We start from the raw sequence: 13,475 nt of genomic DNA, 5'->3' as shown, positions 1-13,475 counted from the left end.
TCCATAATACCCCTACTACACATATATCACTTACAGCCATAAAAAAAGGCAATAATTACATCATTGCACACCTCTAATCAACACCTTTCTAACTATAACTTAAAACACAATACACCATAGTAAATTACCAAAATATTTTTCACACTCCCTCACAAGCTAGGGCATATATACGCACCAATCCCAGCTTGGAACAAAAATCAACAAATAGAAGCTTTCCAAGGGCTTTGGTAAACAAATCTCCAACCTGGTCAATGGTCCTTAGATACGGAGTAATCACTTTACCACTTAATATTGCATCACAATAAAGTGGCAATCCACTTTTATATGTTTAGTGCGCTAATGAAATACTGGATTGCTAACAATAAATAGTGTTGCTTGGTTTTCATATTTCAGGTCCATGGGACCACTTCTTCCTAGACCAAATTCTTGCAATACAGATTTTACCCACATAAGTTCATTGACTATGTATGTCATTGCTCAATATTCAGCTTCGGTACTTGATTGGCAACTACATTCTATTCTTTACTCTTTCGGCTGATAAGATTGCCCCCCACAACCCTCCCTCAAGATTTCAGACTCATCAGCCTTATCACTAGCTCATACAAAATTATAGCCCACATTCTTGTTAACCACCTCAGATCCACCCTCCCTCAAATAATAAACCCCTGCCAAAGTGCCTTCATCAAAGGCCGAAATATTCTTGATTCGGCGATGGCTGCTCATGAACTGCTTGACTCTTTCAAAAAATCTAACAAGCCTGGAATTGTCTTGAAACTTGTCTTTAAGAAGGCCTTTGACCATGTCAATTGGAAGCTTCTTGACCATCTTTTTGACCAAATGGGTTTTGGCACCCATTGGAGATTCTGGATGAGAAGCCGTATCTCAAATGCGTCCTATTCCCTCTTGGTAAATGGCAAATCATGTGGTTTTTTTAACGAGACGAGGGGTATCCGCCAGGGCGACCCTCTCTCGCCATTCCTTGTCACCCTCATTGCTGAGCATTTGTCAGCTATGGTTTGCCTTGCCAAATGCACCTGTTGGCTTAGTGCCATCTCTGCTGATCCTGCTCAAGACATGTTATGGTTATACAATTCATAGTTGTTGCTGGGTGGTTTGCTTAAGACAAAAGCCCACACAAAATCAAAGTCCATTCTATTCAGCTTTAGCTTCTATTCAAGAGTACAAATTAGAAAAAACTTTGAGGACCACAAAAGGTCCACTCAGTTGTTGTAGTTGGTTGGTTTTCATTTAGTCGAAGGCCTCCTTGGAGATTCTAGCACATGCACGATGAAATCCTTGATTTAAGTTAAGATCTTCAGCTACAATGGGTTCATACTTTCAGTAGTGTAAATGGTTTGGCAGATAATCTTGCAAGATTTGGTGTGTCTCTGACAGATCTGCGGAGAGTACTACTTATCTGATTGATATCGGTTGATTGTTCTGTTTTCCTTGTTTTATTCTTTTTCCTCTTGCTGATTTTTAGTAGTTAGGTTTTTAGTAATGTTCAGAGTGGCCAGCCTAATTGTGGGGATGATGCAAGTTTTGTGCTTTTTATTCCTCTCCTTCTCTTCAATGAAACTTCCCAAGAAACAAGTACACTCAAACTTCAAACTAGAACTCAGAAGTAAACCAGACCATGGAAATGCAAGAGTGAAGAAAGTCCAATTAGCTTTATTTCCAAGGAGAGGATATAACGTACCCCACCAAACACTGAAAACTTCTCCTGAATTGCATCTTGCAGTCGATCTTCAGCTTCTTCTTCAGTTATTTCTGTTGACCACAAAAAGATTACAATCACCAGGCAAGAAAATGGTACACCCTTATGGTGGAAGAAAATCTGCAGGCAATTTTTGCTCAAAATTTGCTAACCCACTCTTAGAAACCTGAAAACCGTTATTTTGAGCAAAATAATTTACAACCATTGATCCCAGATCTACGAAATTTTCTGTCTTTTAACTAACAACCATTCTTGTCAAAATTGAACTAGAAACCAAATATTCCAGGTATGGAACAAATAAGAGGACAATGGTACCAAAAAAAGTATATAACCTGGAAGAAATAGAATTCAAAAAAAAAAAAAAAAAACACAGAAAATATTGGTTTTTAAAAGGTGAATTGGTTTTATTAAAGATCAAATAGAATACAAAATAAGGGAGGGAGACTCAGCCAAGAGATTACAAAGGAAAAGAGATCCCAGCAAGTAGTTGCCTGGATATCCCTTCGGTGGCAAGCTGAACAGCATAACAATTTGCCAGTCCAAAAGTTTTACAAAGAAAAAAGAAACGCCAATCAAAGAGTGCAACCCCCAAAAACAGATCTTCCAGCAATGAGAGAATATTTCATCAAACATTTTGCTTTGAATCAAAAGAATGGACTAAAGTTCTACATCCTACAAAATCAATCTGTTCTACAAACCATTTCATCCATTACAGAGGCCACAAAGTTGGTTTCTCTTCCCTAAGATGACAAGCACAAATATGGACACCTCGTCCACTTATCACCAAGAAAACAGAGTTTTGCATAGGAGGCTTCTATTTCTGCTGCAAATTCTAAGACCTAACTATAGGTTGGCCAGGCAAAATTATGGGTTATAAACGCGTAAGAATGGAAGGGTTCAAGGTTATTATGTTTCCGTTTACCTAATTAATTTTTCTACTGGAGTATCTTCCCGCTCACAATCAGGGATGGAACAAAATTTTTACCTCTTTATGCATTTGGATAAGGCTACCAATTTATTAAATGAAACAGATACTAGTAACATACATTCTGTAGCCGATTGCCCTATTACCTCCTATTTTTTTAATTTTTTTTGATAAAGATGTGTTGTATTAACAAACGGAAAATAAAGGAAGAGGGAGCAAATCCCTAACAACAAGATGTTGAAGGGAAGCTCCCTGCTTGGCAAGCACATCTGCTGCCGAATTTGCAGATCTCGGAATGTGAGACCAAATACAAGAAAATAATGAGGTAATCTCTAAAATCTCCTGGAAGATTTCCCAATGCTTCCATGGCGGAAAAGAAGTGCCCCGGCACCAACCGATGACTACCTTAGAGTCCCCTTCAATGTGGATTAGGCCACTGCATTTATCTTTGAACACCCGGACCCCATTGAGAAGACCATATAGCTTAGCAGACATTGAATCAAAGATACCTAATGGACCCTATTACCTCCTATTTTCAAGATAATGTTGTAATTTTAATCGAAAGGTAGTTTACTTACATTTTTGGCTTAAATCAAGTGGATGACTTGATTTTGTAAGATGTTTCGCAAAAAGAAACTTAATTTTATGTTTCTTTTATACTTATATTTTATTTTTTTAATAATTTCATAGGTATACATAAACTCGTTTTTTTTTTTTTTTTTTTGAAAGAGATAAACTCGTGTTATTTGATAGGGCTTTAACAATAGCAGAAACATTTTACTAAAGTATTTCTTAAACTTTTTTATTCATCTGTTTATTTACCCATATACCAGTAGATAGTTGCGTAAATAAACAGGTAAAGGAACTACTTTACCTATTCCACTTGGAAACAGGTGAGAAAATGTATAGATTAATAAGAATGGTAACAAGATAATTTCTCACCAATACCAATAGACCCCCATTTATAACTCCATCTGAAATGAATAAGAGGTGTTCCTTATTGTTCACAAGTTCCAATTGCTACCCATTTATGAAATGAATAAGAGGTTTTCCTTTTTGCTTTTTTACTTGTTTACCTGCTCTCGGTTGCCCTGGGCCTGAAGGTTACAATGGAGTTATACACAATGCAAATGGTGATCTCCTCTTCTCTTATGCTAGACCCCTTGGTAACTTTGACTCCACAACAGCTGCATTATCGGGACTACTGAACGAAATCAATTTTTTTTCAAATCATCTCTCGGGCCCACTCTGCATTGAAGGCGACTTAATGGTGGTTATCAACTGGTGTGCAAAATCCATCAAGCTCCCGTGGAGTCACTGGGATATGCATTCAGAAATATGTAATTTAATTTCTCATTTGAATTGTAACTGGAAGCACATTCCTCGCTCTGCCAATCACTTGGCAAACACCCAGACCAAGGCGGGCATTTCACTCCAACACCTTATTGTGGAGGAAGGCCCTCCGACCCAGGTTTGTTTGTACTTACTCTTCTCTTTTAATCTATTTACACACTTCTTCAAAAAAAGGGTAAACAAGTAATAAATAGGTAATTTATGGCAAAGACTTATAAAAATCATTAAAATACTGTAAACCAGTGTAATCAAACCCAAACTAAACCTGACGGCCAGTCAAACCAGGTTTAATCGGAGTCGGTGCCCTATTTGGGTCTAGAGGTGGGCATAGGCTAGATTAAATGAGAAACCCAACCCAACCCGATCCAATTTAGGAAGGGAAGGAGTCAACCCTGCACCTTGTGGGTTGTGGATTGAGGTGAATGAAAAAACTCTACACAGATATAGGGTGGAGACAGGTTTCCCCAACCCCAACCCGATATCGTTACAAAATTAACCTTTATTTATTTTATGAAATGTGATTTTATTAAGAGACCAAAAAGGAAGAGCTAACTCCTCACAACAAGAGATTGCAAGGAGGCTCCTTGCTTAGCTAAAACATCAGCCATAGAATTTGCTAATATCGGGATGAGAGACCAAAAACAATCAAATAAATTGACAATTTCCATAATTTCAAAACAGGTGTCCCAATGGCGCCATGCAAAGGAATTGTCACACCAACTAATCACCACCTTAGAGTCTCCCTCAATGAGGATGGGCCCGGAGCAACAATCGCGGAAAACGCAAAGCCCATTAAGCAAGCTTTCAAGCTCGGCCATCGTGGAATCCGCAAAACCGAGAGGGCCGAAGAAGGAGACGATCTGGTTCCCAAGAGAGTCACGAATCACGCCGCCAAAACCAGCTAAGCCAAGGTTGCCGAAAGAGCATCCGTTAAATTCAGCTTAAGGACACCAGCAGGCAGCGGGGTCCACCCAGAATTAACTGGGGGCTTCGAAAAAGTGTGGAGCTGGGCAAGGCATCTCCAATTGTTTCTGATGGAAGATCCCGGGAAGGGGGAGAAGGCTTTTTGAGAATGGAGCCATGTAGCAATATTTCCTGAGATAGTTTCAATGACTCAATCTTGAGAGCTGAACTTGGGCATTGAATCTTTTTTTATTGTGCTCTAGCCAAAGACCCCAGGGGATAAAAGCAGAGCAAGCTGAGATCATCAATTTTCCAAGACCGGGGACAGGGGTCCCTGCAAGCATTTGGTAGGTGGCAAGCAAGTCCTCAGGGAAGCAAAGATGGAGTCCAATTCGGCTTATAAAGTTACCTTGCATTGATGGACAAAGTTACCCTTTATTGTTCAAAAAAATACATCCATAGAGAGGTTCTTCACTTGAACAAGGGTATTTTGGAAAACAAAATTTTAATCGTTGCATAGACTAGTTGTAAGTTTTGTTTATCTCTACAAATTTACTGTTTTTATCTATTTTATGTTTCTATTTTTATGCATGAGGATGAGCAGAGATGTAGGGACAAAGTTGGAGAGTAGGATAACAAAGTGATGATAGGGTGAATTTCCATAGATTTTCATGAGAACGGGTTTTGCAAGTAGGTTTGTGCGGCAAGGATGTGTTTTTAGAAACCCGATCCATGATCACCCCTATCTTTCTTATAAAACTGGTAAAGAGGAGCAAAAAAGGCAGCCAGCTCGTTCAATTGGTATTCAGATTCGGGATAGGCTCTCAGGTGACATTTGGGGCATTGTTGGTGTTTATGCTCTCGCAAAGTATCGAGATCATGCTAGTTTTTGGGATGAACTGCTGAACCTTCTCCAACTTTGGGACCTCCCTTGGATTTTGGTGGGAAACTTCAATTCAATTTGCTTTTGCAATGAGAAATCTCTCCCAACCAAGAGAATAAGCTCCATGATGCGCGCTTTCGCTGACCACATTGGTAGCCTTGAACTGACAGAGATCCGTTTCTCGGGGAAGGAATTCACTTGGACAAATGAGCAGCAGCCCCCAATCCTCTCCAAGCTGGACCAATTCCTTGCCAATCCTAGCTAGCTCCAACTCCACAACAACTCAGGCAAGGTTCTTAACCGAGCTTGTTCTGACCACTGGTCGATTCTCATTGATACAAATTCCCAGCATTGGGGTCGCTCGCCTTTCCGATTTGAGAATGATTGACTTTGAAACCATGATTTTGATGCAAATTTTATGAATTGGTGGCAAACGCTTCTGCATAGTCCCAACCCTGGATGGAATTTTTCTCTAGGCGTCGGTCTGCTGCTGCCAATCTGAAGAGCTCCCTCCTCGGCCAAATCTCCAAACTTGACCTCCTTGAGGAACAAAGGTCTCTCTCAACCCCTGAACTTCGCATTGATCTCACTCGTGAATTCCATAATCTTTCATATAATGAAATAATTCATTGGAAGCAACGGGCCAAGTTCCGTTGGTTGTTCGATGGAGATGGAAATGGAGAAGGAAACACAAAATTCTTCCACTCCATCGCTTCAGACAGAAGAAGATCTAACCAAATCACCTCCCTCAACATCAAGGACTAGGTGAACTCAGATAGACTCTCTATCACTAATGCTATTGTGAAGTTTTTTGAAGAGGTTTATATCGAGGAATGGTTTGATCGCCCGTTGTTTCAACACCTTTGGTACCAACAAATTAGAGCCAATGAGGCTTCCAAGATAGAGCCTCCATTCTCCCACTCCGAGACTAACGTTGCTGCCCTCGAGATGCATACTGACTGAGCCCTGGGCCCGATGGCTTCAACGGGGAGATGTATATGCTCTTGCCAACAACTTCCACCGGTGCAACATTACATACCTGGCCTTGGGATCATCATTCATTGCCTTGGTCCCTAAGAAAATTAACATTGAGCACCCCCGAGACTTCAAACCTATCAACCTCACCAACACCTATAAAATTATTGCTCAACTTTTGGCTAACAGACTCCTAAGTGTCCTACCTCAGATTATCCACCCATGTCAGAGTGCATTCATCTGTGGTCGAAATATCCTCAACTCAGCAATGGCTGCACACGAGCTTCTTGATTCTTTCAAGCACTCCAAACCTCCAAGATTTGCTCTTAAACTTGATTTTGAGAAGGGGTTTGATTGTGTCAACTGGAAGCTCTTGGATTATCTCCTTGGGCAAATGGGTTTTGGAACCCGTTGGCATTTTTGGTTGCATAGTTGTGTATCTTCGGCCATCCTACTCCATCCTGATCAATGGCATCTCTTATGGTCATTTTCAAGGCACTCACGGGATCCGGCAAGGGGACCCCTTACCACCTTTCCTTATCATCATTGTTGTTGAACATCTTTCCGCAATAGTGCATAACGCCAAGCGCATTGGATGGCTTTCCCCCAATCTCAAACCAACTTGACCAAGCCATTGCTATTCTGCAATACGCCGACATTACAATCCTCTTTGGAGAAGGCACTATGAGGCAAGTTTCCAAGTTCAAAGAGCTGTTGAACCTATTCAAGCTCTCCTTTGGTCAAAAAGTCAGTCGGACCAAGCCTTCAATCACAAGTTATAATATTGAGCCGGGTACCCTTCATTCCATGGCCTCTTATCTCGGCTGCAAAATCACCAACCTTCCTAGCACTTATCTTGGTCTTCCCCTGTTTGACTTCTCCCCGAACAAGCATTGCTGGAATCCACTCATTGAAAGAATGGAGCACAACTTAGCAACCTGGAGAGGCATTTTCCTATCAAAGGCAGGCAAACTCACTTTTATAAAATATTGCCTTCATGGGATTCTGAGCTACTTTTGTCTCCCTATTCCATTGTCCAGCTACAGTTGCTAACTGATTAGAATTCTTGAAGCGTCGTTTTCTTTGGGTTGGGCCCAATGGCGAAAGAAAATACCATCTTGTGAATTGGACCAATGTCTGTCAGCCAACTCTCCTCGGCGGTCTCGACATCAAAAGCATCCCGGGCACTAATTTAGCCTATTTGATCATATGGTTGTGGCGATTCAACACTTCTAACTTGCTGATTTGGCGCTCTTTGGTTGCTACCAAAGCTGGTCAGCGTGAAGGCTGGTGGAGAAAAATCTTTTTCCTTCTTCCCCAGTTTTCTGCCTTTGTCAAGTGTTTTCCAGGCAATGGTCTTTGAACCAAATTCTGGTCAGATTGGTGGCTAGGTGATAAACAGTTGGAGACTGCCTTTAGTTCTCTCTTGGGCCTCTCTAATTATCCCATGGCCTTGGTTGCTGATATATTGCAACAATCTAGGAACTGGAACTTGCAATTCCACAGGGGTCTCATGGATATTGAGGCTATGGAGGCCTCAAACCTTCTCTCCACCCTTGCAAATGCCAAGATCAGAGCCACTATCCCGGATCAACTAATCTGGACGCCCTGCCCAAAGGGTTCCTTCACGACCATTTCAGCCTACAACAGCATTCAAGGCATCACTACTCCTCGCTCTCGACACGCAACAGCTTCGGCCTGGTCCCTCTTTGTGCCACCTCGCGCCAAGTTTTTTGTTTGGTGTGCTTGCAAAAATAAAATCCTCACATCTAATGCCTTAGGTGAGGATCCCAAGTTCACCCCTTCAGCCACAGCTATCTGGAATCAGCTACACATGTGCTTCTTCACTGTCATTTTGCCTATGTAATATGGGCCAACCTTTTCAACAGAATTGGCCTCCATTATGTGCCGCTCACGGCCTCCTGTCTATGATACAATCTCTCACTGGCTCTTAGATTTCAAAGCTTGGCAAAATGCTTGTCTCCAGTTGCATGGGTCATATCCCCTAGGCACTATGGAAGGAGAGAAACAAAAGGAAATTTCATCTTAAGTCTTGCAATGTCTTTGCGCTCGCTAACTCTATTGTTGGTCAGGTCTTTACTTGGCTCCTTATGAAGGAGGAATTCCTTCACTTACATAGCTCTCACCTTCGTGGAAACTAGCGTCTTGTTGTTGCCATGTTTTTGGGCCTTCTTGTCCCCCTGCTATGGAAGTCTGGAAGCCTCCTCCTCTAGGCTGCCTCAAATTGAATTTTGATAGAAGCGCCAATGGTTGTCCAGGGCCCACGAGCGTTGGTGGTGTCATTCATGCAAATAAATGGCAGCCTCCTGCTCTCGTTCGTCGGCCCCTTGGGCATCTCGGACTCTACCTATGCTGAACTTGCTGGATTGTATCACGACCTTATCATCATCCGAGACCGGTTCCCAAGACCTCTCATCATTGAGGATGACTCCAAAGTGATCATTAACTGGTGCACCAACTCCAAACACCCACCCCCCAACACACACACACACCTATGGACATTGGGACATCTTTTTAGATATATGTAGCATAACCTCCTCCCTTGATTTGTACCTGAGCACATATGCCCAAATCAGCCAACCACCTTGCGGACTCTCAAGCTAGACAGGGCACATCCCTTCAAGCCCTTGATGTGTTGGGAGACCCCTCTTTCTAGGTAGTATCTTTTTTCCTTTTTCTTGTCTTAATAAATTCACACTTCTCATTAAAAAAAGGGGTATTTTTGTCTTTTACGTAAAAATCACTTAGAACACTGATAAAAGAAAAGGGGTGTCCTTTTTGAGTCATGCACTCCAAGGCAGCAGCTGCTGCTCCTCTCCAAGCTCTTCTTCTCTTATTTCTCTTTTTTTTTCAGCCAAATATCAATTTTTTCAATGTTAATAAGTTTCTTGAATTTGCAAGGCCACAACTGAGTTTTAATAGGAAACTTAGTTCTAGGAGATGATTACAAATGTAAAGGATTCAAGAGAGCTGTTGTAATTTGGTTTTGAAATTGAAATTAGTAGAATTCCAGAGCACTTAAAGTTCAGTTTAGTTTTTTTTCCAAACTTTCTTAGTTTTGTTTGTGAAATTCAGTCATAGCCTCACTTTAACTTCCAAGCTAGGTTAATTACTGCTGGAGTTAAGCAAATAAAGAGATTAGAGAACGACTAGACCATTATCTTCTTTGATCCAAAACCGTTTCTCTTTTCCTCTTATGCTCTGTCAACATTTCTTCTTATTTTTGTTGCCTAATCACTACTTTCACACTTTAAAATAAATCATCCATTAGGAATCATTTCTTTATGTTTACATAGGACAGAGGGATAAAATGGAAAAATTACCATTTACCATAATTGGAAAACCAGGTATTGAGGTTTTATGTATATTTTCAGAAAAAAAGTTTGAACTTATCATATTCTTTCAGCCTCAGAACAGGTAGTCCTATTGAATGCTCACATACTTAAGGGTTGTTGTTCCAGATCTATTAATAATAAACAATTAAATGCAAGAATTGGCGAAAATTGACAAGCTGCAAAACAACATGATACTTCAACGCCAAGGCAAAACTTGTGTAAATCGAATATTGTACAGGTTGAATTCACAAGATGCCTAGTATGGAAGTACCAAACAATTTGTAGAAAGAAGCATTACTAACTAAAAGCACAAAACACCATACCGGCTACTGCACCAATGGTTCGAGTGACATTTGGTAAACTTCTTTCTGTTCTGACGCCTTCTCCACCAACTGCCGGACCCCAAGAAAAAGGACCAGCACTCAAATCAATAAATGCCCACCTATACAGCAAAGAAAAACTTACTGTTAGTAGGATGAAGATATCCATATACATATGCACACACACAAAAACATTGATAAATATAGACGCATACTAAGAGAGAGAGAGAGAGAAGAGAAGACCTGTCACTTCCTATCCATGTATCTGTGACACATTCAGGGTGCAGACCAGCCAATTCACCAGATTTTAGCTCTTTTTTCCATAGGAGCTTCAGATCATCATTCTTTCCATGTAACATCTTACAAAAAGAAAAGGATAAAAAGTCCGTCCAATACTAAATTAACTTGTCATGAAGCTTGACAATAAGACAGTCCTTGCAAGCATAGCAGCTGAGAAGAAGATAAACCAACCTGTTTAGCTTTCTCGTAGATAATGTCAGCTAGATCCTTTCCTTGATATAATTTGTCATCAGCATTCAAAACATCTAAGCAAATATTTGACCACTCTACCTACTTGAAGCACAAGACCAAGTCATTAAACTTTGTCACTTCAAATTACACTTTATATACTCTTATTTATCTAGTCCTCTATAACCCACAAGGCATGAAATGATTAACTATTTGCCATAAATAAGGAAATAAAAAAAATTTGAGATCTCCTGTTGATAGGAAACCAAGAGGACTAATAAAGGGATTAGCTGCATGCAACAGTTGACCCGTGGGAAGCAATTAAACTCTGCTCAGAGACGCAACCATTCAAAAAAGGTCAAAGAAAGAATCTGTACATTACCGTATCATTGTCCTCAGCTATAGTCCAGGCAAACTTTGTCATAGGATGCTTCATGTAAAGAGGTCTCTTGCCCTTATCAATCTCTGAAATGTAAACTCAGACAATAGGTGATTGCCTCTTTCGAAGGGAAATATTCATATAAAGAAACAAGGTACTAATAAAAATGATATGACCGAAGGCTTATAGAACACTAGACTTTAATGTGAAGAATTTTATTTAACAAATGAGCTGTCTGCAATCAGACAAAAGGTGATTGCCTCTTTCAAAGGAAAATATTTACATAAAGGAACCAGGTACTACTAAAAATGATATGACCGAAAGGCTGATAGAACACTAAGACTTTAATGTGAAGAATTCTATTACCTAATGAGCTGTCTGCAACACGTTCTGATTGGAGAAGTTTGGTTTGTAAATTCTTATCCTGTACCAAAAACATAACACAAAGAATTGGATGCAGTTAACCTAGAAAAGAGATGGTCTCAAAATAAAAGTTAGAGCATGTACAATACAACCCAATACAAGACCATATATTATATGTCAGAAGCATCTTAGCATATAAACATCACATTCTCTCTTTCTTAGGGTTGGAGTAAGACATCGAGTCCTACAACTAAATCAAGAGATTCTCCACAACCTGTCCACACATTGAGAGTAGCAACCCCAACTTCTTTTCCCCAGAAGATGCGTCCTGAACCAGCCAGTCTTACAGCTGGCACTGACTCTATCCCAGCTGCCTCCTTGGTTGTCCCTCCCTCCGGCCTGCCATACCACCCACCCACCCACCAGTCCATCTCAACCCACCACAGATATTATCCCAGAATCTATTCCAACCCCGAGATACCTACTGCTGCCATTCACCCTCCCACTTTACCCCCCGAAATAACTACACACACCCCCCCCCCCCCCCCCCCCCCCCCCCCCCCGCTATTGAAAGCCCCACAGGCCTCCCTATAACTCCATCCCACAGTCCTCACACCCCTCAAACCACCACTCAAATTATAAACTCTCCCCCTCCACCACCTCCAAGATATTCCCACTCCAAAATTCGTCCTCCTCCACCCCTTGCCACCTACCAGCGCCGGAATAGAAGTCATCCGAGTCAACTTCTCCAGGATGGTCCCAGTGTTACTACTAGATACCCCTGCAATCCAGAGAGAGGGAACTTCATCTTTCCAAAGACGGGTGAAAGTGCTCAAAAGTATGTGGCTGCTCTTCAAATAGAACAACAAAAATTCGACCCAGAAACCTGGGCACAGATAGTGGAACTTGCGAAGGTGATGGGCGCCGTCTACACGGAGCCCCTCAGGGGAGATAACCACCTGTCTAAGATGTCCAAGAAGAAGACTAGTGATCAATGATCATCATCTCTTGGAATGTTTGAGGAATTGGATCCGTACGTTGTCGTGCCGCAATTTGGGACCTCCTTGCCTCTACCAAGGCAAATGTTGCTATTTTTCAAGAAACCAAGGCAGCTTCTCTGCCCCTTGGATATATCTGTGAGTTGTGACCTCTTAAAGAGCCTGGATGGATTTCTGTGGATGCAATTGGATCGGCTGGCGGCATTCTGATTGTGTGGGACACTAATACTATTGAGGTGCTCGATCGCTGTTGTGGCACTTACTCCCTTGAAATCAAATTGAGAGACAAAAGGATTGGAGAACATTTGGTGCCTTGTGGGTGAGTATGGTCCTACTAGACACCATGAGAGACATCTCTTCTGGGATGACCTTGTGAGGACTTGTCAGAGGTGGCCCATTCCTCTAATGCTTGCGGGAGACTTCAAGGTTACCCGCTTTTGCCACGAGAAATCCTTGCCCTCCCGGAGAATCACTACCTCCATGAGGCTATTTGCAGACTTTATAGGTTGTTGGGATCTTGATGAGGTTACCCTAACTGGGAAGACCTTCACTTGGTCAAACGGCAGACAGCCCCCCGTCCTCTCCAAGCTTGACCGCTTCTTAGCCAACAACGATTGGTTTCAGTTATACAGCAATGCCACAGGCAAAGTCCTCAATAGGGTTGTTTCCGACCATTGGCCGATTATGATAGATACCCACTTCGGCAGTTGCCCCCCCCCCCCCCCCCCCCCTCTTAGATTCAACAATGCTTGGATGGTGGACCCCTCTTTTGACTCCTCTATCCAGTCCTTTTGGGAGAGGATGGTGGTGGCGGGCCCGATCGGGTGGAATTTCC

General features: G+C 41.6%; 1 protein-coding gene across 3 annotated transcripts in view; it reads right to left on the bottom strand.

The window, feature by feature from the left end:
* LOC137941320 (uncharacterized) overlaps positions 1-13,475 on the bottom strand; it is a 46,656-nt gene that overhangs the window by 11,333 nt on the left and 21,848 nt on the right. For all 3 annotated transcript variants that reach the window (XM_068786671.1, XM_068786672.1, XM_068786673.1), the window contains exons 9-14: positions 11,646-11,703; positions 11,283-11,365; positions 10,904-11,002; positions 10,676-10,791; positions 10,436-10,554; positions 1,700-1,770 (exon numbers count right to left, since the gene is read on the bottom strand). In XM_068786671.1, coding sequence (XP_068642772.1) covers positions 1,700-1,770; positions 10,436-10,554; positions 10,676-10,791; positions 10,904-11,002; positions 11,283-11,365; positions 11,646-11,703 — 546 coding nt within the window. The remainder of the gene's footprint in view (positions 1-1,699; positions 1,771-10,435; positions 10,555-10,675; positions 10,792-10,903; positions 11,003-11,282; positions 11,366-11,645; positions 11,704-13,475) is intronic.

This window comes from Aristolochia californica, unplaced genomic scaffold (assembly GCF_029961685.1).
Source record: "Aristolochia californica isolate CCGP_79_NKW_82.1479 unplaced genomic scaffold, dmAriCali1.0.hap1 SCAF_9, whole genome shotgun sequence".
Classification (NCBI taxonomy): domain Eukaryota; kingdom Viridiplantae; phylum Streptophyta; class Magnoliopsida; order Piperales; family Aristolochiaceae; genus Aristolochia; species Aristolochia californica.
Note: the sequence above shows the minus strand (reverse complement) of the source record. Positions and strands in the feature narration are given on the sequence as shown.